Source organism: Nylanderia fulva, unplaced genomic scaffold (assembly GCF_048542155.1).
Source record: "Nylanderia fulva isolate GAGA-0341 unplaced genomic scaffold, ASM4854215v1 Scaffold18, whole genome shotgun sequence".
Lineage (NCBI taxonomy): Eukaryota > Metazoa > Arthropoda > Insecta > Hymenoptera > Formicidae > Nylanderia > Nylanderia fulva.
Genome location: NW_028190055.1, coordinates 830,112 through 854,619, shown reverse-complemented (window position 1 = coordinate 854,619; position 24,508 = coordinate 830,112). Strand labels below are relative to the sequence as shown.

The window sequence follows — 24,508 nt, the reverse complement described above, 5'->3', positions numbered from 1 at the left end:
GCCCGGTATCGGCAATATACACGCCCGCGCGTACGCAAAACTAGCGCCGATGCGCACTTGTGTGCGCGCATCTCTCCCTTGGAGTATCCCGAAGCTTTTGCTTTGTTTGTGTATACCGTGCATACTCAATCGTCTGACGGAATATCGCCACCCTCTCTTCTCTTCTCACCCTTTTCGACGAGGCTCTCCGTTGCTGCTACTGCTGCTGCCGTTGCCTCTGCTTTTCCTCTCTTCCAACGTGCGTTTTGTTTATTAATGGAAATGCGTGGAGCGCAGGCAATTTGAAAGGATATTTTCTCTCTCTTCCCTCTCTCTCTCTCAAAACGCGAGAAAGCTCCCACGAGTCCTCTGTAGAATTCATATCGTCTACGAAACCTTCAACCTGTGCCGTGGTTTGTCTGCGCGTGAATAATGCGCGTAAAATAATGAATTTATCCATTAGCTCAGGGATTAATTGAAGACAGATTTATGTACGTGTATATGCATACACGAGCTAAATTAAATTTTTTATTTGTTTTTTAATCAGCGCATTAAAAAGAAAACAACTTGAAACCTGTTTAGAAAATGTTTCACGTGTTTCTCAAATAAATAAATAAATGTAAATATAAATTTAGCATAATTTTATTTCCGATTAAAACAGACATTTCGCGTATTTCGTACGAGTGCCGGTGCTTCCTGCTTAACCGCATTAAATGGTTTTAATGGATTACTCGTGGATTACAAAAGCGAAAAAAGAAGCGCGGTCTTCCGGACGTAGTCGGAGAGAGAATCCGGTTACCGCGGAAGTGACGTAACAAAGAGAGAATAATTGAACGGGGGCCACACGTTTCCGACACGAGGTTTTGCCCTTCTAGATTCTACCGTGTCCTTTCTCCTTCCATATCGTCTCCTCGTCGCGTTTCCCTTCGATCCGTCCAGCCGACACCGGGGCTAATGGTTTAATCCTAACATGGATGTTAACCAGATTACCGGTTACAAGTCCACCATGTGCCGTGCCGTGCATTCGCCGCGGTTTCTACGGAACAAATTATCCGCGATTACGTGGATAATGGCGGAAGGCGTTGAACGCGTCAACCCTTACCGATCTGTTTCCCGCAATTTCCTGCATCGCCAGCATCCCATCTTCCAAGGACGATGTAATAACGGGGCGACGGCATCGTCTTTCGGAATCTCGCATCTTTATCGCGCGACACCACTTTTCCACACTTATCGCAAACTTATCCGATGATCTGACACTCGAATATGATATTGTACTCTGACTCTGATATCAAATGTCGCGAAATAATCACGAAAACGCGTACTATATGTCTTATCATCGCCTCGTTGTTGTCCGAGGAGTCGCGCACAATTTTATTTAAAAGCTTCGCGACTCGGGCATAGGTAGTTATAAAATGACACACGTTTCTCTCTGTCATTTTGCACGCTCTGTCTTCACGCTCTCTAATTTCCGCTTTTTTTATTACAAAAGCAACCGCAGAGAAAAAGAGAGAGAAAGAGAGGAAGGAAGGCAAAGAGGACCCACTCCTGGTGGTGCCACTGGCCAGACCTTTCCGATATTATATTGCCCCTAAATTATGCCGTCATAAAAACGTGATGAAGCGACCATGACTACGGGTGCCCGGCAAATGGTTTGAAAAATCAAGAGGAACGAAAATAATGGTCAACGGAATGGTCACACACACATACATACGTACCTAGAAATATATTTGTATTCACGGAACAGCTCACGTGGCGCGCCTGTCATTCTTGCAACTCTATGCTTGCTGCTTCGACTGTAGTTGTGCATACCGTTAATAATAGTAGAAAACTTGAAAATTTAAAACATCGATTTTTATTTTGTATATCTTTTTGTAGCATTTCTTTATAAAAATTCTTAGCAGCTTTATAAGCTTTGTATTCCTACCGCATGTACATATATTTTGGATATATCTGGATTACAACGATTAATTTTGAAGATGCTATGTATTTAATACTGAATTCTCGAGAAAGTTTTCTTGACTTGAAAAAACAGAGAATTCACAAATAGAAGATGTATAATTTATATTAATTGTGTAGAAATTTTGATAGGCAATTGACATTATTATGTAATCGTGAAAGATAATCATAATAAAAAATTCTAATGTTTGCGTATTTGTTTCTTTTTTTCTGCGCAGATGATGAAACATGGTTGGGACAACTACGTGCGATACGCATGGGGAAAAAACGAGCTACGACCAATCTCGAAGAGAGGTCATAGTGCCAGCATTTTCGGGGCTTCGAATATGGGTGCGACCATCGTCGACGGACTCGACACTCTTTACATCATGGGTCTCCACGATGAGTTCAAGCAGGGACGCGACTGGATTGCCGAGAATCTGGACTTCGATATCGTGAGTACTTGTATATTTTTGCATATCTCATATTTCTTATCAACGTGACGTGTTACGTTGAGATAACCTCTCAACATTTAGCAAATTATTTATGCGAGTTTTAACGAGTATACATTACGCAAAAATAATATTTCTGAAAGCTAAAATAAAAAAAACGTTCCTACATAAAACAAGGACATCTGATATAAATTGTCAAAACAAATGACTGCAAATAACTAATAAAGCAAAAAAATATTTATTTATGAGCTGTTCGAAATTGATATGGTAATTACGATTTATCTCTGTACATCGATGAGTAATATATATACATATTTATAAAACTCATGACGACGGACTTTTATCCTGCATTACTTTTAATAATTATTTGTCAAGTATTTATTTTAATCGGGCGGCTGACGTTGATTGCAAGAGGATTTTGCTAGCCTGAGTATATCTTTTCCTGCTATATAATACATTTAATGAATTTATTCCCTTTGCTCTGAGAAAATTATATTTTAATTAATTTTAATTAATTAAATATCTTTTCTCAAATATAACATAAAATCTCGTATGATGAGCATTGCTATCATATATTAATTTTAACATTTAACATGGAACGTAAAAAATAATTATAAATATAATATAAATTGCAAGCTGTGTTTTAATAAAATTGCAAGTATATACGAATATCTTGTGTTTACGCTTCTTTGAAGAATTTCTGCAGTTTTTTTCTTTTATGACTGAAAAAGTACAGTGATGTCTGCCTCAAGTGGAGGAGGTATCACGATGAAAGTTCGACATTCGTCGACATGCGTCGAAACCAATTTCGTCGTGAGTCTACTTACCTGATGCAGCCATGTCATCGTCTCCTTTTTCGCGGACCCCAACGGAAGCAAACTTTTGATATAGGCTCGCACGTCTGCATACACTATTCCTCCTCTCCGCATCTCGTCCTTTCTTTACTTTTACGTTATCGAACATGTCGGAAATGTGTTTGCTGTGTCGAGGAAAGTCCCACTCTGATGAGACGTCGAAGACACCCTTCGATCTTTTCTTGGCGCCGATCTATTCGAGTAAAATGTAATACAAAAGTAAAATAATATTATATCGTATAGGTATTTTGAGGCAAAGATAATTTAGATAATTATATTTTAAAGCAGACTTTTAAGAGATAAAACACTTTTAATTTTGAATGTGATGAAATCTACAAGTATACCAAAATAAATAAAAAAGAATAATGTATTCTTTAAATAAATGAACTTTTAAAAAAAGTTCAGGATAATCCTTGAAAATTGTAAGCATTCATTTGTCACTAAGTAGATATGCCGTGACCTTGATGGAGAATGAGAATCTTATCTTCGTACAGCAGGACTAGGTTGAAATATTTCAAATCCCCGACTGGATCCAATATTTCCTCGATAAAATATTACAGCGGGCCATTTTTGTAGGGCTCGCGAATTGAACGGCTTAAAGTTGCGACATGAAATATTCCATTGCGATATCAAATATTCTCTTCATGTGTGACGAATTGATAAAGCTCAAAACATGATTTTTTTATGCATAGCCATTCGCATATTTTCACGAATTAAAATTTTATATGGCTCTTAAATCTTATATTTGATTTTATTAAGTCTTTGAGTAGATAGATATGTCTATTTATATTGCACGATATAATGTCGCACGACTGTCACTCTAGCAACTTTCGTTTCAGCGATTCGATAGAACTTTTCATTAGGGACAGATTTTTGAAAAGTTTTTCTAGATTTCAAATATTATCCAACTGAATATTCAGCTGTGTAAAGGTGAGAAAAAAAGTGAGAAAAATAAAAATTATTTCAATTACCTCATTACGAGAATGAGTATGATAAATAGTTAATTGAAATTTCTATCTATTTCAGATCCTATTTATGATTATATTTATTTGCGAAAATTAAGAAACGATCTGTGAAAGAGTAAAAAATACACATCTCTTTCTTTTTTATACTTGGTGCAGAATCGATTACACGCAACAAATAATTAAATGAATGAAATTAGACAATTAGTGTATATAATTGCTTTATGTTTTAACTGATGTCGATAGGTATAGTTATTTATTTTGCAAATTACGTTCTTACCAGTGGAATAGGAGAGTCACTAATTTTCCTCAAGAATGTTACTTCTTCAAAGATATTTCGGCAAACATTAAATCCTGAATTAACTTAATCGTTATGTAAATCGATGTCCGCGGTATTTCTCTGTCGGTGCGTGCGGGAAGAATAAACTTGAGCGTTTTCGTGTGACAGTTCCGTAAGTACCGAGCCAGGAAACTTAGTCCGGTTTATCCAAAGTTGGTAACAGCCTTCCCTATATCCTCCCCGCGACACCTCGAACTCTTCTCTCGCGGTGTTACGTCGGATTTCTAAGTGGATAACTTGCTGTATTAGCTGCTTTCGGCTTGCGGTAACCGGCGTATCAACCGTGTTAGAAGTTATGCCTATTGTTTCGCGGCAGTTTCTGAAACTCTTTCCTCTCGTGTATCGTATTTTGTCTGCAAGAGATGCAAAGTTACGTTAAGAAACATTTAGATGCGATCTCGCGTCTCTTATCTTTATGTAATTCATTCCCTTCTGCAACGTTTATTTCTGCAACATAGGAAATATATTTGAAAGAGATTTCTAAAGTTTTTGATCAGATCTTCTCAAATATTTATCACAATAATCAAGTCGATTATTTATATTAACAAATATTTGCATGCACGATTGTAGGACTTTTAAAAATCTTTTTGCTGTTTAAGAATAAATTTAATTATATATTTTACGTATTTCTAAATTACACGTAAAGTATAGGCGCTAAATAAGTAAGAATATGTGATCATATCATCAGATTCATTTAGATATTCATATGAGCAAATATAATAGTAATGTTGCTTCATATTTTAGAATATTAAGTTGACAGAGTGATTTACTGTCATGCTATATACAGAGAATTGTTCCAAAATGATTATTACTAAAATTTAAAATGGAGAAGAATGTGAATGATTCGAGAACACCCTGTATATTTCACGCACACGTTCAATAATAACGATAAGGAACGAAATTAAAAGGCGGCACGGCAATGATGCATCTCGGTTATTCGCATCTGGTCAGCGAAATAAATTTCAATGGCCGATATGTGCGAGCGGGCCAAAGGAATATCGTGCAATATATCGCCTTCAATGAGATTTATACAAGAATGAAAACAGTGCGAGAAAGCGCGCGGGCTTTAGCACCGCGTTAGGTGGGAACCGAGATTATGAACGGGTTATATGGACTTGTCCGCGATTCGGACGGGCGATAAATTTGGGAAGGAAGCTGCAGGAAGGGCCTAACCGCCCCAAGTATAAAACGAAGATCGCGGTGCATCGCGTATTATGCGTCAAGAATGCAGACGTGCGGAGACGGGAGTGCACAAGGTACCAGCCACCACACATCCAGTATCTGACACCGCCGTTCCTCGTTAATATTACGCACAACCGTATACGCGGGATTAAAGAAACGACAAAAAGGAACGATGAGATACACGCATTTTATACGACAATGTAATCGTCGATGTTGCGCGTGCTATCGTCGTAAGATATTGTATCTTTGCGAGAAAGATTATTATTTAACAGCGATATTGTACATAGAAATTGGCATGATTCCTGAACACATCATAGAAAAAATAGTATTCTTGAAAGAATGCAAATATGCCTTGATTCAAGTATATTTTATCCTTATAATAGCGCCAAATATAAATAATTTTGGATAAAGGATAATTTATCCTTAAAACAAAGTGCAAAATATTCTTGGTTGAAGCTGAAATTTACTTATAAATATTGCAAGGACAAGCGACAAGTACTTTCAAGTATATATAATAATTCTTAGTTCAAATGTGAATAAGTTTGTTTTTACCATATGCGATTTTTCAAACAAGAATATATCTTAAGGATAAAATATACTTCATACAAACTTATTTATTATTAAGGCAAATGAAAATTTGTGATTACAAAGAGCAAAGAACATTCTATGCTTAAATCAATCAAATAGCGTTCAAGAATAAAAATATACTGAATCAAGGATTCCTTTTTTTCTGTGCACAGAAAAAACAGTATCCTTGAAAGAATGCAAAGATGCCTTGATTCAAGTATATTTTATCCTTATAATAGCGCCAAATATAAATAATTTTGGATAAAGAATAATTTATCCTTAAAACAAAATGCAAAATATTCTTGATTGAAGCTGAAATTTACTTATAAGTATTGCAAGGACAAGTAAGTATCGGATATAAGCGATACTTTCAAATATATAATTCTTAATTCAAATGTGACTAAGTTTGTTTTTACCATATGCGATTTTTCAAACAAGAATATATCTTAAGGATAAAATATACTTCATACAAACTTATTTATTATTAAGGCAAATGAAAATTTGTGATTACAAAGAGCAAAGAGCATTCTATGCTTAAATCAATCAAATAGCGTTCGAGAATAAAAATATACTTGAATCAAGGATTCCTTTTTTTCTGTGATCTTTACACATAAATAAATGGTGCACACAATCATTGATATTTTTTAAAATTATTATCAAAGATTTTGAAATATCTTAAAACTTTTAGCATAATATCTTAAGAACATAAATTTACGTCGACATTCATGTGCGTCTGTTTTTAGTAGGCATGCGATATTAGGTATAAATATTTTTGGCCGTAAGCTTCTCCATCTGTGTAGTTTTGAAAGTTGCGTACGCGATACTTTAATATTGCCAAGTTGAAATCGGAGCTGTAATATAAAAAGAAAAATTATGCGATTTTGTTTTCCATAAAGGATGGAAAAGTACTTAACTAAAAGCCGCTTGTTAGCGATGGTTCTATATAAACTTTTTGTTCAAGCTCAAAAAGAAGTTTCCTTAAAGTTAAAAAAACGAAGGATAATAAACTTTATATTTTTTTATAAATTTTTGATGATATTGGGAGAAGCTGGATTGCTTTGTGGGACCTCTATTTAGTTTGAAAGTTTTTTTTTTATCGTTTTTAAACTGACTTGACAATGTAAGAAGACAAAAAAAAGTAATAAAAGCGTTAACGCTAAATTCCATATTTGATTCTATAAAGTTTTCTCTTTTCTACGACATTTTAATCTCTCTTTTCTCTGTTTATCTATCTTGAATGATAAACATTACATAAACAATTTTGAGTAAAAGTTAGATAAAAACTTTTGTTTTACATAGTATTCTCTTGATTATATATATTTCAATATTTTATTTCTCTTGTTCATTATATGTGCATTTTTAGATATAATATAGATATATTTCTCCCTTAATTAGAGAACATTTACATGCATAGAAATGCATTGTGATATTCAATTTCTCTGGTTTGTTGAGATTAATTGATAATAAAAGTTTTTAAAAATAAATTAAAATTAATTAAAATAATGTTAAAAAGTCTTTCAAACAATATACATGAATATTAATTATTTATAAACAGAAAAAGATACAAAAAATATAATTATTGCGCAACAGCAGAAAACATGTATAATTATGATGAAATAAATTATCCAGACGCGCACGATTAATAAATTGAAAATTATAAATATTTCAGATTTATTGAGTTATCATCTATAGAAACTTCGCGATCTAGGGAAAATACGTAATTTTTAATAAAACAGAAAACGATAAATATACGACTTATCAATTGTTTGAAATACAGAAAATTATTTGGGAATTCTAGAGATCACATTAATAATAAATTATAAAAATTTGAGAATAATTAACATATGATAAAGAAGAAATGTTAAATATCATTAATATAACGTTAGTCGTTAGTCGGAGATAAACTGCGTTGTACTCTTCAGTGAAAAACATATGTACGCAAACGTTTTATCGTTGTCATACGATATAACGTGATGTTTTATCGTGTTTTTCTTCTACTGACACTTTGATGTAGCACACCGTAAACTGATCTCCCTGGGGATAACAATTTGCGTGTACGATGCCGAAGTCGATGCGTCGACTTAACTACTTGGAAAAATAAACATTTTATCTAGTTGATCGAGATGCACACGAGCATCGACGTATATTGATGCACGTTTCCGCTATTCGCAGACATTGAGTAGATTGCGGTCTGCAGGTATGCGACCTAGCTCTCTCTCTCTCTCTCTCATTTCTGTCGAAGGGCAGGAGGACGGAAGGAAGGAAGCTCGCTGAGATATGCGAGATGCATGTAACGCGCAGTTATGCCAGGCCTCGTTTAACAACGCTATGCGAGCGAAGAGACGCGCGTACATCGCAATGAGCTCGGATCCCCATTCCATCTTGTGTTGCAGGGCTGTCACGTGTGCAACGCACACTTCTATGTGCGTGGGTGAGCGATGTTTCGTACAGCTGTTGCGCGCTCATCTCGAAAAGCTCATCGGACCGGCATACCTGTAAACGGTTGCTTTAATTAGCATAGAAAGTGAAAGTCTACAAATATTGTTACTATAAAATGTCGTATTAAAAAGTTTTACGAATCTACTGTTTTACACATAAATATTTTTTGTTAAATTTATACTTATATAGGGTGTCTGACATAAAGTGTCACACCGAAAATATGCAAATAGATCTCGTTATTTGGAGACGATTTTTCTTCAGCAAAAATGTCGAGGGAGGCCATCATTTTTTGCATGTTCCTAATTTTTGCCATTGTGTACCTTTATAACTAAACCTTAAATTAAAATTTTATTAAAGTAAACTCTAGGTATTTAAAATTAATTGAAGAATGTGGTTAATATTTTGTTTCCACAAGGCTTAGTTTGCGAAAAACCCTTTATTTTCAATCGCTTATAACTCGAAAATTATTGATGCTTCAATATTTTTGCTGAGAAAGTGTTTCCAAATAACAAGATTTACTTATACATTTTCAGTGTGACACCTTATGTCAGACACTCTGTATATTGGCTGAAATTATATTGTTTCTTAAAACAAAAAATCTTCAGATAAAAAATCATACAAAACTCTTACAAAATATCGGTTTTTTTTTTAATAAAAATTGCACGATTCTCGATAACTTTTATGATAAAATAAATCACTGGAATGTGTAGGTGTTGCATGTGCATTGCGAATCTCGGAAATTATGAAATGCGATACTTTAACTCGCGACGACAGTCTTATGATGTTTTCTAAATATATTTCGCAAAATCTTCGTAATGTATACGCTGTTTGCGTAAAAACAGTTTTTATGGGGGAAAATAGTTGAGAAAATTTACTGAGAAGGTTGGCATTCGTAAGTCGTGACAGAACGTGATAAAAAATATCAAATAGAAAACAGAATCTTTTTAAACGGATTTTGCCATATCTTTTCCAGTTGTATTCTTCATGATATTTATCACTTATGCTCTTGTTTCAACAAGTGGATATATGTATATGAAGGAATTCTCCAAATAATAACTATTATAAAAAAGAAACACGCGCGCGAGAGAGGCTGAAAAATTTATATGTAATTATATGTCTCAGATAATAATAAATTAGATAAATTAAAATCCCGTTTGAAATACATACGTTTTGTACAATATTTTTAAACGTCATTTGTGTCTTATTAAGTGCATTTTTAATTAATGAGCAACTTGATCTGAATAATATATTGTTTTTGCGAGAAGTATTTTTCATTAATTGATGGATATAATATTGCTGTTACATTATTACGTTCTTTATGAAAAATCATATTTGAGTGATATACATATGATACACAAAAATAATTGCTCATTATATTACAATGATCGAGGACAATAAATAAACGTATGTAAACGAGGACAATTTTCTACTGATTTATTAAATGCATCATAAAATTTAATTTCGATAACAACCTTTTCATAAACTATGTATATCGTAATAAGAGGACTTCAGCAAAACGGAAATTGTTTTTCAAATGATTATTAATCTATCAACCACTTTAAGATAATGTTGCACTTTGAATGCGATGCAGTTGATGACAAAATGCTGTGGTGATGGGACATTTATATTCTCGTAAAGTGATTTATATTGAACTTTTTGCAAACTCCAATAATGGTATTAAGTTCCATTTGGCACACATTTCCCAAAATAATTAATTACAACCAGCTAGAACAGGAAAAGTTAAATATTAACAATTATTGCTATAATAATGTAATATATTTTTACTATTTTCATAAAATTTCAATATAAACATTTTCGAAATTGTCAGTTTAGAATAGAGCACTTTTTTTTACAAGAATCACAGTCTCTAAAATATTTTTATATTATTTTATAACACTTGTTACGAATCGGATTATAAAAATAGGGACGTTATTATCGAAGTTAAATTTTATGATGCACTTAATAAATCGGTAGAAATTTATTGTCCTCGTTGACATATATTTATTTATTGTTCTCGATCATTGTAATATAATAAGCAAAAAATAATCTTTTAAACATAACACTTGAATATTCACATCTACATCAATATTTTGTCAAATATACATCTTTACACTATCACTTTACAAATCTAATAGATTCACGCATTTTATCCAAACGAACATATCTCCGAGAGAGAACTCTACACAACAATCTGCTCTTCGAACAGCTGTAGGACTAACAATAAGGGATTCTTTGTCGCATTGCGTCTGCGCAAAGATACCGTAATCACTGTGATCACTGATGTTTTTTTTCCCAGGGAAAACTACCAATGATTATATTAAACGTATCATTTGGTTGTTTTATTGCAATCAGAGCGTTTTGTTGCAATCAAAGCATTTGATAGTTTATAGCGCACAATAGTCGAATGATTTATGTAATCGTACGTTGATCACTTTATAATAAGCTAATTTACAAATTATGTCCTTTTGTTATTTCCGATTCTTCGTAATACCCTGCATTATCGTCATCACGATGCGGAAAATCTGAGTGCAATAAGATTGTAATAGCTGCTATAGTGTTCCGATGGTAGTAAGAGGGACCACATAATCTTTACAAATCTGCGTGCGTAGAATTGCAGCAATCATCGGAATCGGAATGGATTTTTTCAACAACGAGTACTATGGCTTGACTCGGAAGCTAATGGCGTCAATCGGTCTGTGGCCTTACCAGAAGCGAGAACGTCGTGTTGTTCGAGTGTTCTGTGTAACTTTTGTACTCGTTGTAGCCATACTATTACAGGTGTTTTTGAGCGTTAAATCGAAAATACTATTCGTCTTTTGTTCATGATCATAATAATGTGCTTTATAAATTTATCCAAAAATACATATATCTATAAATATAAAAAGAATTTAAATTGTACAGAACACGCATATTTTCACACACATGAATTATATAGTAAGGTTGCTTTAGTATCTAATTTTCTGTATACAAAAGAGAGTGTGTGAAATTATTTATGCTTGATTTATTATAAGAATCTCTTTATATAGAAATTTATTTTTTTAGTTGACAACATTTACCACACACGAATATAGTACATCGTTATTAATTGAAGTTTTCTCCTTTACTATTCTTTGTATAATTTATGTTCTGAAATATAATATAGTGTATTTTAATTCTAATCAAGTAAGTGTTAGTTAAATCAATTTAAAAAAATTAATTAATAGCAAATGTCTATTTGATATCTTAGATACTCACTTGTATCGTAGATAAAGAAACTTTTTGATCAAATTCAACGCGACTGGCATTTGATAAAAAACACGGACGAGTTAAAAATAATACAAAAATATGCTAACAAGAGTAGATTTTTTACGATATTCTCTGGATGTAAGTGAAAAAGAGAACGATTTTATTCTATTGAATTATTTTCATAACACTTGTACTTTACTAGAAAAATAAATTAAAATAATAAAATTAAAGATTAGCTATCTAATAAAGAATTTATCAGAAATATAAGTGATAAATATTATAAGAATATTAATAATATAAGAATATATTAATTATTAATTATTCTAAGTATCATCGTACTGAATTTAGATTATTTTCAGCGATTGTTTACCCAGGAACATTTGCTTTTATTTCAATTATATTTATACCGGATATTCTTAATATTATAGCGCCGTTAGACGAACCTCGTCAACGACAATTTCCGATTCACGTAGAACTATTTGTAGATTCAGAAAAATATTTTTACTTAATCTCAATCTTAATTATGCTTGCCGCCTTTTTGGGTATGACAGTACTTATGGCGACAGAAACTATGTATATGATATTTTTGCAACATACTTGTGGACTGTTCGAACTCGTTAGGTGATACCATAAAATTTTTAATATATCTAATCTCGCTTAATTTTTTAATATTTCTAAACGAATCTTACATTATAAACATCAATTTTTATCACAAAGAGAGAAAAGAATTCCTGACTCAATTACACAACTTTGTACTAACAATTTTTTATATTTATTAATAATACTTTCTTATTTAATTGATTATAATTTACAAGTTTTTAATATTTAAAAAATATAATTTAAAATATAAAAATTAAAATATAAAAACATTAATATTATTCTAGTTGTCGCTTAACATATGCGTTCAATAAATGTTTATTAAGAACGACACCCTCAAAACCTAAGTGCAAACTTTGCACTAAACTGTTGAACGTCTTTATCACTCATCAACATTGTTTAAAGTAAGTGCTTCTTACATTTTATAATATGTAATTGTGTGTTTCGTAATTTAGGATAAAATATAAGGATAAAATATTTCCAAAAACTCCTAAAATATAAGATTAAAAAAAAATAATATTTTATAATACATAACAATAAGATTAAATATATATATTCACTATATTTAATTCGTATGTTATCGTTAAATAATTGTAATGTAAGTAATTATTTTAACTTTTAAAGTTTTATTGAGGCTGTACTATGTGATTTTTCCACATCCTATTTTGTGTTATGTATATTTGGTGTGGCATCGTTAACTCTTAATATGTTTCGCGTGAGTATCGAAGATTGAAATCAAAATAACGTCAAATTTTAATAGCTGATTCCCTGGTCAATTTTTTTCAAATGTTTGTAATTTAGAAATTGTTGATGCTTCGACTTTTTCACTTAGAAAAAGATATATTCAATTAATGAATCTGCTATTAGAAAGACATCTTGCTGTTTCAAGGTATTCTGTATATGTTAAAATATTATATATAGATAACTTCGAGTAATATTATATTTATCGATCACAGCTTCTTCAAGCAGTTACAACACACAAAATATCGGAGGCTATTTTAACCTGTTTATTCGTATACGCTCATTTCTGTTATATCTTTTGGTTGAATTATTTTGGACAGGATTTAATTAATCATAGTGAATGTTTTTTTCAACAGATGTGAGTGTATCTTAAACGGCATGTAAATTTATGCAAAGAGAAAATACCTTTATACATAATACAAAACCCATATTTAAACATTCTATAGAAAAATTTATAAATCGATATTTATATAGAGAAATGATACATTTTTCTCCCGACTGCTGCCAACCGTAGTTATTAGATAATATAGAATTGCATGTGAATGATTTCTTTCTAATTAATTTCTTAAATTGTTGATCTCTATAACATATGAATGTGTATGTTTAGATATGATACACCATGGTATACTGCGCCGCTATATGCTCAAAAATTATTACTCATAACATTGCAACGAAGCGGGAAAACCACCAACATTCTTATCGGTGGTTTATTTATTGCATCGTTCGAAGGTTTTTCTACGGTAATAATATATATTAACAAATGTATAATGCAGACTAGTTTGTTGTGTTTTAAAATTATTTTTACTCTTCTTTCTCTTGCAAAATTTAAACAGAAAAAAGTATTGTTAAATCAACACTTACTTACTCGTATGTACGCAAAAATATCTATAATTTTCTTTTAAGAATTTGCTAAATCTTAAATTTTAACAACATTACAGTCTTATTTCAATATTATATATTGTTATTTGAAGAATAATAAAATATATTATTTTATAGGAAAATGTTATTTTCTATCCAACAATTTTCTTTTCTATTCAAAAAAAATTATTCTTAAGTAAGATTAATATTTTTCTTGGTTGAATTATACATATAAAATGTTTTCATTCAAACAATTTTTTACGTATATACGAGTATCTAATTGTGTGTTATTTGACACTTCTTTTTTCTGTGTATTTTTCGTTTAATAGCCTTATGAAAAACAAATAATAGATATAATCTTTTGACAAATAAAATAAAAAAACTATAATATTTTATGTAAACAGTATTTTATATAATATTAAACAATATTTTATATAATATAAAAACATGGAAAAAATTTATTAAAAAGTATCCATTTTAACGAGATAAATGCAGATACTACATATACATATTTTAATTATAATAAGGATTATTACATAAAAATATAAAAAATTCTTGTTTCAGCTTATTAGTATGGCATTGTCTTATACTATGGTCATATATTCGACTCATATATAATCATACGTATTCACGACAGCATAATGTAATTATCGATACCAAATTATCTAAATATATGAGTAGTACTATCAATAACTATGAGTGACCAAGTTCTCTGATCATTCACACAAAACAATAAAATAAAAATATAACAAAATAAGGCAATATAATTATTTTATGATGTTATAAAAATATCTTTTATGAGAAAAGATCAATTGTTCAAAAATATAAAGTAAATTAATTATATTATTAATACAATATATACATATATATATATATATATATATATATATATTTAGTATAAAAATAGTTTTATATTGATAATATATATAATCAGTAGTAAGTATATACAGTGAATATATTTTATTTCTGCATAAATTAAATTCGTATTTTATTACAAATTTAATATTTCTATAGTTGTGTAACAAAATAATATATGATTATTTTCTAATTATGTTGCTTTTTGTATATTATATGATATTTTAGAATTTTTGTTAATAACTCGCACGATGGAAATTGTCAAATATTTTATATGTACACAATTTAATTTTATTCGAATTACTCAATTAGTATCTATGTTAGTTTTTTTTATTTTATATTTGTTGCTTTATATTTCATTTCATTAGATATCGAGAAATTCACATCATAAAATAAATATTGGTAGACGCTGATTTAAACCACAATTTTATGCAAATTTTTTAATTTGAAATTTACGTAGGGATATTATTACTGAATATGAAAACATTAAAGTGTACAAATGAATGCATAAATCGTGCTTGCACTCAACTTTTACTGGTACACATGAGAGGAAAGGCATGATGGGCGTTGGACACTATTTATGCATCTGTTTATGTATAGTTCGTGAAATACAGTTTCCGATTTGTTTTAGTTGTTCCAAGCAATCGAGAGTAATTCGGTGACATAGTGACATCGGATGCATATGTTTTATCTAATTTCTGCTACGTTTTGGGTGAATTATTTTGGACAGTAAATTGATTATGTTGAAAATATCTTTGAAGAAATATAAATATCGTGTTCCAAAAATTTGAGAAACATTATATAAAATCAAATTGATAAATGAAAAATAATATTAATTAAATAATAATTTAAATGTTAATCAATGAGCTTTTGTATTTGAAATAATAATATTTTACTTGTATTTGTACTTAATACGTATCTTACAAATATTAATTGAGATTTTAAAAAACGATGTATTTATAGAAAATTGTTAGTTACAGATTTATATTGATAAAAAATATCGTTATTCCAATATGTTACTATGGAAAATATAAAAAACTAATATAAAATTAGTTATAAAATACATAATAGTATATTGTGTATCAAGTGCGGAAAGTTGACAATTGGTCACGAGTGCGGGGGATGGACGCACAAGCCGAAGGCGAGTGCGACCACCCCACATGAGTGAACAATTGTCAATCCGCACGTGATACACATACTATTTTGTATTACAAGTGCAGGCAAAGTGGCTTTGTGCGCGTTTTCTGTGCGCGAGGTGGCCGATCGCACGCCGCCATTTTGCGGCGTGGGAAATCGGCCGCTTTTCGCACAGAAAACATGCACACAAAGTGCCACTTTGCCTGCACGTGTAATACAAAAATAATTATATCGATTTTTATTTAATTATATAGATATAGCGCAGTGGTACACGACTTCTTTACGTACTCGAAAATTATTACTTTACTATTATATTACAAAGATCAAAGATGTATATATTTAAGATATTTAGTGGTATAGTTACTAATCGCATCGGTGGAAGGTTTAGCTTCGGTAACAGCTTTACAACATATTTGTTGTATCGCAATATAAAACGATATAATCAGAATTATTTTTTAGATTATTAGTATAGTAGTATCTTACTTTATGATGTTACATTTACTCGGGATGTAATGTAGTCAGTGATGAAAGGAAACAATAGCGATGACATCAGAAATTCACACTATTTATTGGAAACTAATTTCAAATCGAACTTTAGCAAGTTTGAATAATACTATATCACATTGGCACACTGAATCAAAATATTCAGTTATTCAATTAAAATATAAACTAATAAGCAGTTAAAATGATGAAAATATTGTATAGAGAGTAAAACGTTGTTTCAACTTTGAACTTTTGAATTGCATTATCTTGAACAACATTATAAACATTTTTTTAATTGTTATACAAAACAGCTATATGCGCATAAACATTTTAATTATATCTGAAATTAGCATTTAAGTATTCTTTTATTATTAGATAAAAACATCATAGATGTTTATTCACATATATTTCGAAGTATTTGTGTTAGCATATTAGGCAAAAGTAATAAGAAGTTACGAAAGTATATAGTCTACTAATAAAATATATTTTACGCCACGCTCTTTCCTGCATAGATATAAAAAAAATTATGCATAAGTTTTATAATGTGAAGAAAGAAAAAAACGCGATATTCTTCAAAAGTAATTAATTTTATTATCTTATATATTGCTATACCCTATGGCAATATAATCTACCACATTATTACTACTTTATCCTCTTTTATAAGCGATTATCGTATTTTTTCGTCACACTGAAATAATACCATGCATAATAAAAAACAGTTTTAGCTAGAGCAGCAATTATCTTATTCCTCTTTTGCGTCTCGATAAAAATTTGCTCTCATTGTCAGTTGCGTCGCAGAGATGGACTTCGAAGGTAGCCGATATTATGTTTTTAATCGAATAATGTTATCGTCTATTGGATTATGGCCATATCAAAAGACATGGCCTATTCGAATTCAAAGATTCTTTTGCATAATTTGTATTATATCTAGCATAATAGTCCAGGTATATTATTGTTATTTTTTAATGATAAAGAATAATTCAGTGACTCATACAGGTGATATATTATAATTTTTTTTTTATTTTACTTTCTTTTATCTGTTGCGTAAGATTATATATATGTATATCTTATATCGAGGAAATCTTCCAGTTACTCACATTTACCACATTTGATTACAACTTGGATATCTTTCTTCATATTTTATCGTGCTTGATTCCTTGTTTCATTATCTTTCTAAAGTATATTACATATTGCATAAAAATTGAATCGGTAAGTCATCCGTTTACAAATATTCCGAATATTTCTTTAATATTACATTTTAATCTAACAAATTCGTTAGGTCCTGAGAAAGTTATAAATGTATTAATACGCTACAGAAATTAATAATACATAGAAACTATATTAATTTATTTTGAATAAATTTATCTTCATACATTAATGAATAGTTAAACTAAGTATTATAAAACAATATAATAATGTCATTATAAAATCTTTTTTGTTTTTTTTTTTATATTACATCTTGCTGTATATATAGAAATATAACTTTTATTGTATACAATTTTAGATGCAAAAATTAATCGATATGATAAAACATGACTGGAATATGCTAAAAAGTAGAACGGAATATGAAATAATTCTAAGATACACTTCTGTAGGAACATTTTATGCACATATGTTTGCATGTAAGATGATAAAACTATTACGTTATTTCACAAGAGTTAATGAACTTTAATATTATACAGGGTGTCCCGCAACGTGATGTCCACAGTGAAACTATGTCAAAAAGTCTTAATACACATATGTCCTAAAGTCGATTGTTTTAAAGTTATAACGAAAAGACGAAATTACATTTAATAAGATAAGTATTATTTAAAACGATCGACTTTAGGGTATATGTGTATGACTTGGAATGATTCCAAGAATACAAAGTTTTACTGTGGACATCACGTTGCGGGACACCCTGTATATATAAATCTTATTGTTAGTAGTCGAAAAAACTATTGTATTAAATCTTACTACAATTTTTCAAGAACGTAATTTCAGAAAATAATGTGTGTGTATTTTATTTTATTTTTTACTTTATTACATCGAACGATATTAATCTCTGGTTATTAATTGCAGTGATCATCTATAGTAGTGTGATATTTGTCGCCTTCGTACATTTAATACCAAATTTTCTCGATCTTTTGGAGCCGCTTAATCAATCTCGTCCACATCAACTGGTAATATTATGCGAATATTTTGTTGATAGTGATGAGTATTTTTATCCTATTCTTCTGCATTGGATCGTGTGTTTTTTTATACTACTGTCTACATTACTGTCTACTACATCTATACATGTAGCCTGCATACAGCACATATGTGGGATGTTTGAAATAGCTAGGTAAGAAATATATGAAAAGTGACAAACTAATGCAAAAAAAATTCTACATATTTAAAATTTGTTACTTTTTCTGGAAATATGTATATAACTAAACAGATAACTTGTTTCTTTTTATTAATTTTATTAATTTTACTCTAATAAGAATAAACATTTAAATTTAACGACAACATATTTAATGTTGAAAATTAAAAGCGTGTAATAAAAATTGTGTTCTTTGATCGAAATTTTATTTATTAAGATTAAATTCACTTTAAAAAAAATAATTAACTTATTAATACTGTATTTTCGAGACATTTCGTATTTTATTTTGTATTTTTATTATTATTAATATGTAGGTATTAATTGTGCTTTTAAAATTGTTTTGAATTTTATAATCGATTTGTGAATATTATTTGTAAATTTATTGTGAATATCAATGTAACATTAATCATGTCGAATTCGGTGATGAATCTTCTTCCAGTTAAATAATCTTGTTTTAGCTATCGTATCGAACATGCTCTCGATGATTACGAAAACGAAAATTTGATTTCTACTAAATGCTGCATAGCTTGCTCCGGAATAATTAGTGCCATCACCACTCACAGACGAGCTATCGAGTTGGTAGTTTCTCTTCGCATAATTCAGGATTTAAATATCATTTATATGTTTCATCAAACTTAAATTTGCGTGGTAATTTTCTCGCGACTCATCCCTCGTGATCTTCATTTTATTTCATATATAGCTATAAATGATGTATCCTCGAGGGATCCACATAACATATTTTCTCGTTGTTAAAGGTTTTTTGAGTTTATGAAGGATACTTTTATGATAATGTATTTTATTTTACTTGTACTCGGTGTGGCATCTTTAGTTGTTAATCTGTGTCATGTAAGTAAAATTCACAAGTTTATTTCACAAAATCTTTTTTGCGACAACAATCATTTATTAGTAATGCATAAATTTTAAATAACATTATATATATATGTATAAAGCGATATAAAGATTTTATGGGTAATGATCGTATTATTTAAACGGACACGTATATAACAAAACATCTTTTCTATATGTAAAATTTTTTGTCTTTTTTAGATGGTAATTACAGAAGAACTTATTGAAACTCTTGTTTCTATAGGAATTGTTTTTATTCATTTGTTGAGTTTTTTTTGTGTTAATTATTTGGGACAAAAAATATTGGATCACAGTAACGATTTTTTATCAAAAGTGTAAGTTACTAGAGATCAATGTCTATGATTCATACACTATTAAATACACGATTTGAGAATCATGCTATATTTCCAGTTTATTCTACATTGTACATAAATAAAATAAAATTTTACTAAAATTAAAATTTTTTTAAAATTTTACTAAAATTTTATTAAAATTGCATTGCATATGCTACGTACATATATTGCATTGCATACAATTTTTTTATTACTTAAAATATATTATCATCTATTATTATAAGAGTAAAAACTTTATTGTAATGTTTATAACTCTATATCTTAATAGAGTGACATACGTACATAATATTAGTATATCATTATTAATATTTTTAGATATAATTGCAAATGGTACATGATGCCATTGCATGTACAGAAATTGATATTATTTATAATGCAGAGGAGTTCGAAAAGTTGTATGCTACTCATAGGTGGTATTTATATCACATCGTTAGAAGGTTTTGCCACGGTAATTATTTTTGGCATTATTTTCAAGAAAAATATAATTGTCTCTATGAACAATCTTCTTGTTCTAGACTATGAGTACATCTTTATCTTACTTTATGGTAATTTACTCAACACGATGACGTTCTAAATGTACGAATTCTTCGCAGTCGATACAAAGGAATAAATTTCAATCACTAATAACGCACGATATGGATTAAAATTTTTAGTTTTTATAACATTCCACACAATTACAAGATATCACGAAATATATTCGCGCAATCTATTTTCTATATATGAAATATAAATGTTTCAATCATTTTAATTCTTATTTTCTATTCCCACAATGCGTGTGCTATATTAATCGAAGGTATTTTTAAATATCTGTAATCTTGTAAGCATTAATGTTTGTATAGAGAACTATCTCTATATGCGTCTCACGTTTAAGTTCACGAAATGTATTGTATGGCAGACAAAATGATACTAACAATAAGTAATAATTGTATCAAGTCGAATGGTAACTGCGCTTGCGTAGGCAACAAGTGAAGTGGGAGAAAATACGGAGAGAGAGAAATACTTTAATATACAAGTTTATGGTGTATAGAATAAAATATCGCATAATTTACATAATTGCCCACACCGGCGACTCTTCTTCTTATATTCCAAAAATTATCTTTATTTTTCTCACCTTTTTTTCTCGCCTTTACACAGCTGAATATTAATTCAGCGAAATTGGATAATATTTGAACTCCAGGAAACTTTTCAAAAATAGTGCCCCTAATGAAAAGTTCTATTGAATATCGCTGAAACGAAGGGTGCTAGAGTGTCTTATAGACAGTCGTGCGACAAGCTTTGAAGAAAAATGGAATTTCTGGGATATCCATATTATAAACTATATCGGCTCTCCTTATTATCGCTTAGTTTGTGGCCATATGGCAAATCATTTCTTAAACAAATTCATGCAACTTTCTGTATCTTTTTACTTATATCTTCAGTACTCACACAGGTGTGTAATAATTTATTTAAAAAAGCTTATATTTAGTAAAAATATAAATGAAATTAACATTTAATTACATCCTCTCTTCTTCTCTATAACTTTAAATAAAATATATTCTTAATTTATATACCATAGCTTAAAGCTATAATCTTTTAAAACAATCAACTTTTACTCTTTTTTATATCAGAATTTTATTTTGTTGAAATATAGAATCTTTTATTATATATATTTTATATATTTTTTATATTCGTATATTTATTTGACACTATCACATCACTTGAATTTTTCCATTTAAGTGCAAAAAATGAGGATAAAAACAAATGTTGCAAATATAAAACGAGCATTAGCAGTATATTTTAAATAATATTGAATAAAGATTTTCTGAAAAATAAAGTGAAATTATACAAAAATTAAAAATTAATAATTTTAAAGGATTAGAAATGAAATTTAAAGGATTAATTCTTTATAATTAAAACGTACATCCTACTCTTAATAAAAGAAGAAAGGGTTTGTCAGCATGAAAATTTATATATTTATTGATTTTAGTTATTGAAACTATTTACAATGGAATATAATCTTGAACTTGCGTTGACTATTTTGTCGTTCACTATTCCTTCCGTGATTTATCTCGTAAAATATATTGCCTTTTACATGCAATCTCAAAAGGTACGTTAAATAAATTATACATATGAAATTGATTCACCAACTCATTGTCACAGACGCGATTTGAATTTTTTTGATAATATTTATAATGTCTGAAGTAGATTCGGGAATTAATGGAACAAATTCGAAATGATTGGAATGCATTAAAAGATGAGCAGGAAGTCGAAATAATAAAAAAATATACCAAGTCTGGAAGGAAACATCTATACGCATTTGCGGGTATAGGAAATCGGATCAAAGTGCACAAATTATATGGAATAAAAAATTTTATTTATAAATGATTCACTCGTTCTTGATATAATTTGAGATACTTGATAATTTCAGGCCTAGTTTATCCCGGTACTATTGGTTTCATTCTAATGCCGTTTTTGCCAGATATTCTCGATGTCGTAGCGCCGCTAAACGAATCTCGTACACGGCAACTTCCGTTTTTAACGGAATATTTTCTCGATCAACAAAAATATTTTTATCCACTATTATTACATGTGAACGCAACAATTATCGTAGGAATTGTGACCGTTATAAGCACGGAGACTTTATTCTTTGCATATGTTTATCATATTTGTGGCATGTTCGAAATAACCGGGTAAGACAGATTATGTATAATGAGGGCTTAAATGATTAAAAAGAATCATTCTATAGCAATTACATCTATATCTATTTCACATTTTCAATTGTTATAGTTACCGTATAGAACATGCATTGGATGAGAATATGTCTATATTGTCTACATTGAATAGGGAAAATGCAATTCGTATGAAAATAATTAATGCTGTAGAGATTCATCAGAGAGCCATTCAGTTAGTAACTAGTACATCGATAGTATTAGCTTATTATTACTGTAATACAAATAATATCGCAATTAATATAAACTCTTACGATTCAGTTTGCATGATTTTATCTTTTTTAATTACTACACACACACACACACACACACACACACATATATATATATATATATATATATATATATATATATATTTGTACATATGTTGTATAATTTAGAAATATATAATTATATTGTTTTATTTTATTGTCACTAAATACTCCAATTTTTTCTTTATCTTTATAATTTTAATTTATTTGTGAATGTGTATTAATTTTATCATAAAGAGTTTCATAAATATCTATTAAAATTATTAAAATTATTAAAATTATTCTCTATGCGATGCACATTAATTTCTTTATTTTTAAGGTTTTTTGAATACATGTCGTCTACTTTTACTTTCACTTATTTTATTCTAATTATTCTGGGTGTAGCTTCCTTGAGTATCAACTTATTTCGCGTAAGTAAATGATAAATTTTCATATTCGTACACTGTATATTAATTATATTGCTCTCATTGTATTACTTACTTTAATATCAGATTAGCATTATAAAGAATTTAAGTTAAAACCAGTTAAATTTCTTGATTTTTCAGCTTTTTCAAGTTACCGTTATGTCAGATCAAAGAGAAAACTTCGCACCATTCATGATATTTGTAATCGGCCATTTTTATTATATGTTTGTATGCAATTATATGGGACAGAAAATCATAGACAATAGTATGGGAATTTATAGAAAAACGTAAGAATTATTTGTTAAAAAATTTCAATAATATTTCTATACTATGTAAATTTATTATTTTGCATTAAAATTGTTTGCAAATTATTGAAACTTTATTACAAATATCATTAATTGTATGAAAATTGGTACGAGTATTGACAAATGAAGAATTGTAAAATTTACAAGGATATTTTTAACATTGTATTTCTATTTGTTTAAACGCGCAATTGTTTAAAGAATTCTTTGTCTAGTATAGTACATGAAACATAATAAAATTTTAGATATGATATACAGTGGTATACGGCACCTGTGCAAATACAAAAACTATTACTGTTTATGATGCAAAAAAGTATGAATTCTTGCAAATTCGTCATTGGCGGTATTTATTCAGCGTCCTTGGAAAATTTTACTACGGTAACTTGGATTGCCACCTTGATAATAAACTTTATTTCTAGTTTATCTTAAAATAAAATTTATTTCAGCTTGCGAGCATGTCACTATCTTACTTCACGGTAATTTATTCTGTGCAACAATGAAAAGAAGCAGAAATAGTAGCAGCTGGGTAGTGCTTTCTATTTGAAAAGATGATTGTTATCTCAAAACTGAAATAATTTGATATGGATGTAAAAGATTATTTATTATTAATAAGATAAACTTTTCTTTTGTTTACAAGTGTTATTATATTAATACATCTTTTCTGATTACCTTGTAATGTACATAGTGTTTTACC

General features: G+C 29.5%; 4 protein-coding genes and 1 long non-coding RNA gene across 5 annotated transcripts in view; 4 read left to right on the top strand and 1 right to left on the bottom strand.

The window, feature by feature from the left end:
- Positions 1-24,508, top strand: part of LOC146723629 (mannosyl-oligosaccharide alpha-1,2-mannosidase IA-like) — a 312,214-nt gene that overhangs the window by 284,820 nt on the left and 2,886 nt on the right. Inside the window, exon 3 of the mRNA XM_085481402.1 lies at positions 2,154-2,369. Coding sequence (XP_085337528.1) covers positions 2,154-2,369 — 216 coding nt within the window. The remainder of the gene's footprint in view (positions 1-2,153; positions 2,370-24,508) is intronic.
- LOC146723621 (uncharacterized) overlaps positions 8,042-24,508 on the bottom strand; it is a 148,080-nt gene continuing 131,613 nt past the window's right edge. Inside the window, exon 5 of the long non-coding RNA XR_014924465.1 lies at positions 8,042-8,764. This is a non-coding gene — a long non-coding RNA (uncharacterized LOC146723621). The remainder of the gene's footprint in view (positions 8,765-24,508) is intronic.
- On the top strand, positions 11,345-14,774 carry LOC146723630 (uncharacterized). Its single transcript, XM_085481401.1, has 9 exons — positions 11,345-11,488; positions 11,753-11,872; positions 11,956-12,073; positions 12,295-12,556; positions 12,820-12,936; positions 13,157-13,247; positions 13,489-13,631; positions 13,881-14,013; positions 14,696-14,774. The coding sequence occupies exons 1-9, from the start codon at positions 11,345-11,347 to the stop codon at positions 14,747-14,749; spliced, it is 1,182 nt and encodes a 393-aa protein (XP_085337527.1). The 3' UTR covers positions 14,750-14,774.
- On the top strand, positions 17,377-20,723 carry LOC114938467 (uncharacterized; the record flags this gene model as incomplete). Its single annotated transcript, XM_029312458.2, has 8 exons — positions 17,377-17,550; positions 17,696-17,815; positions 18,111-18,228; positions 18,668-18,929; positions 19,409-19,525; positions 19,706-19,796; positions 19,998-20,131; positions 20,465-20,723. Coding segments are annotated over 8 exons (1,275 nt in total), but the record flags the coding sequence as incomplete, so codon positions are not given.
- On the top strand, positions 21,411-24,380 carry LOC114938466 (uncharacterized). The gene is made up of 9 exons (XM_029312457.2): positions 21,411-21,578; positions 22,116-22,235; positions 22,334-22,451; positions 22,557-22,818; positions 22,916-23,032; positions 23,428-23,518; positions 23,654-23,799; positions 24,060-24,192; positions 24,261-24,380. The coding sequence occupies exons 1-9, from the start codon at positions 21,435-21,437 to the stop codon at positions 24,312-24,314; spliced, it is 1,185 nt and encodes a 394-aa protein (XP_029168290.1). The 5' UTR covers positions 21,411-21,434; the 3' UTR covers positions 24,315-24,380.

Coding starts and splice junctions, on each gene's coding strand:
- LOC146723630 (XM_085481401.1), top strand. CDS start 11,345: ATGGATTTTTTCAACAACGAGTACTATGGCTTGACTCGGAAGCTAATG. Junction 12,074..12,294: donor TTTTACGATATTCTCTGGAT/GTAAGTGAAAAA, acceptor GATTATTTTCAG/CGATTGTTTACCCAGGAACA. Junction 12,557..12,819: donor GGACTGTTCGAACTCGTTAG/GTGATACCATAA, acceptor ATATTATTCTAG/TTGTCGCTTAACATATGCGT.
- LOC114938466 (XM_029312457.2), top strand. CDS start 21,435: ATGGAATTTCTGGGATATCCATATTATAAACTATATCGGCTCTCCTTA. Junction 23,800..24,059: donor ATGGGAATTTATAGAAAAAC/GTAAGAATTATT, acceptor ATAAAATTTTAG/ATATGATATACAGTGGTATA. Junction 24,193..24,260: donor CCTTGGAAAATTTTACTACG/GTAACTTGGATT, acceptor AATTTATTTCAG/CTTGCGAGCATGTCACTATC.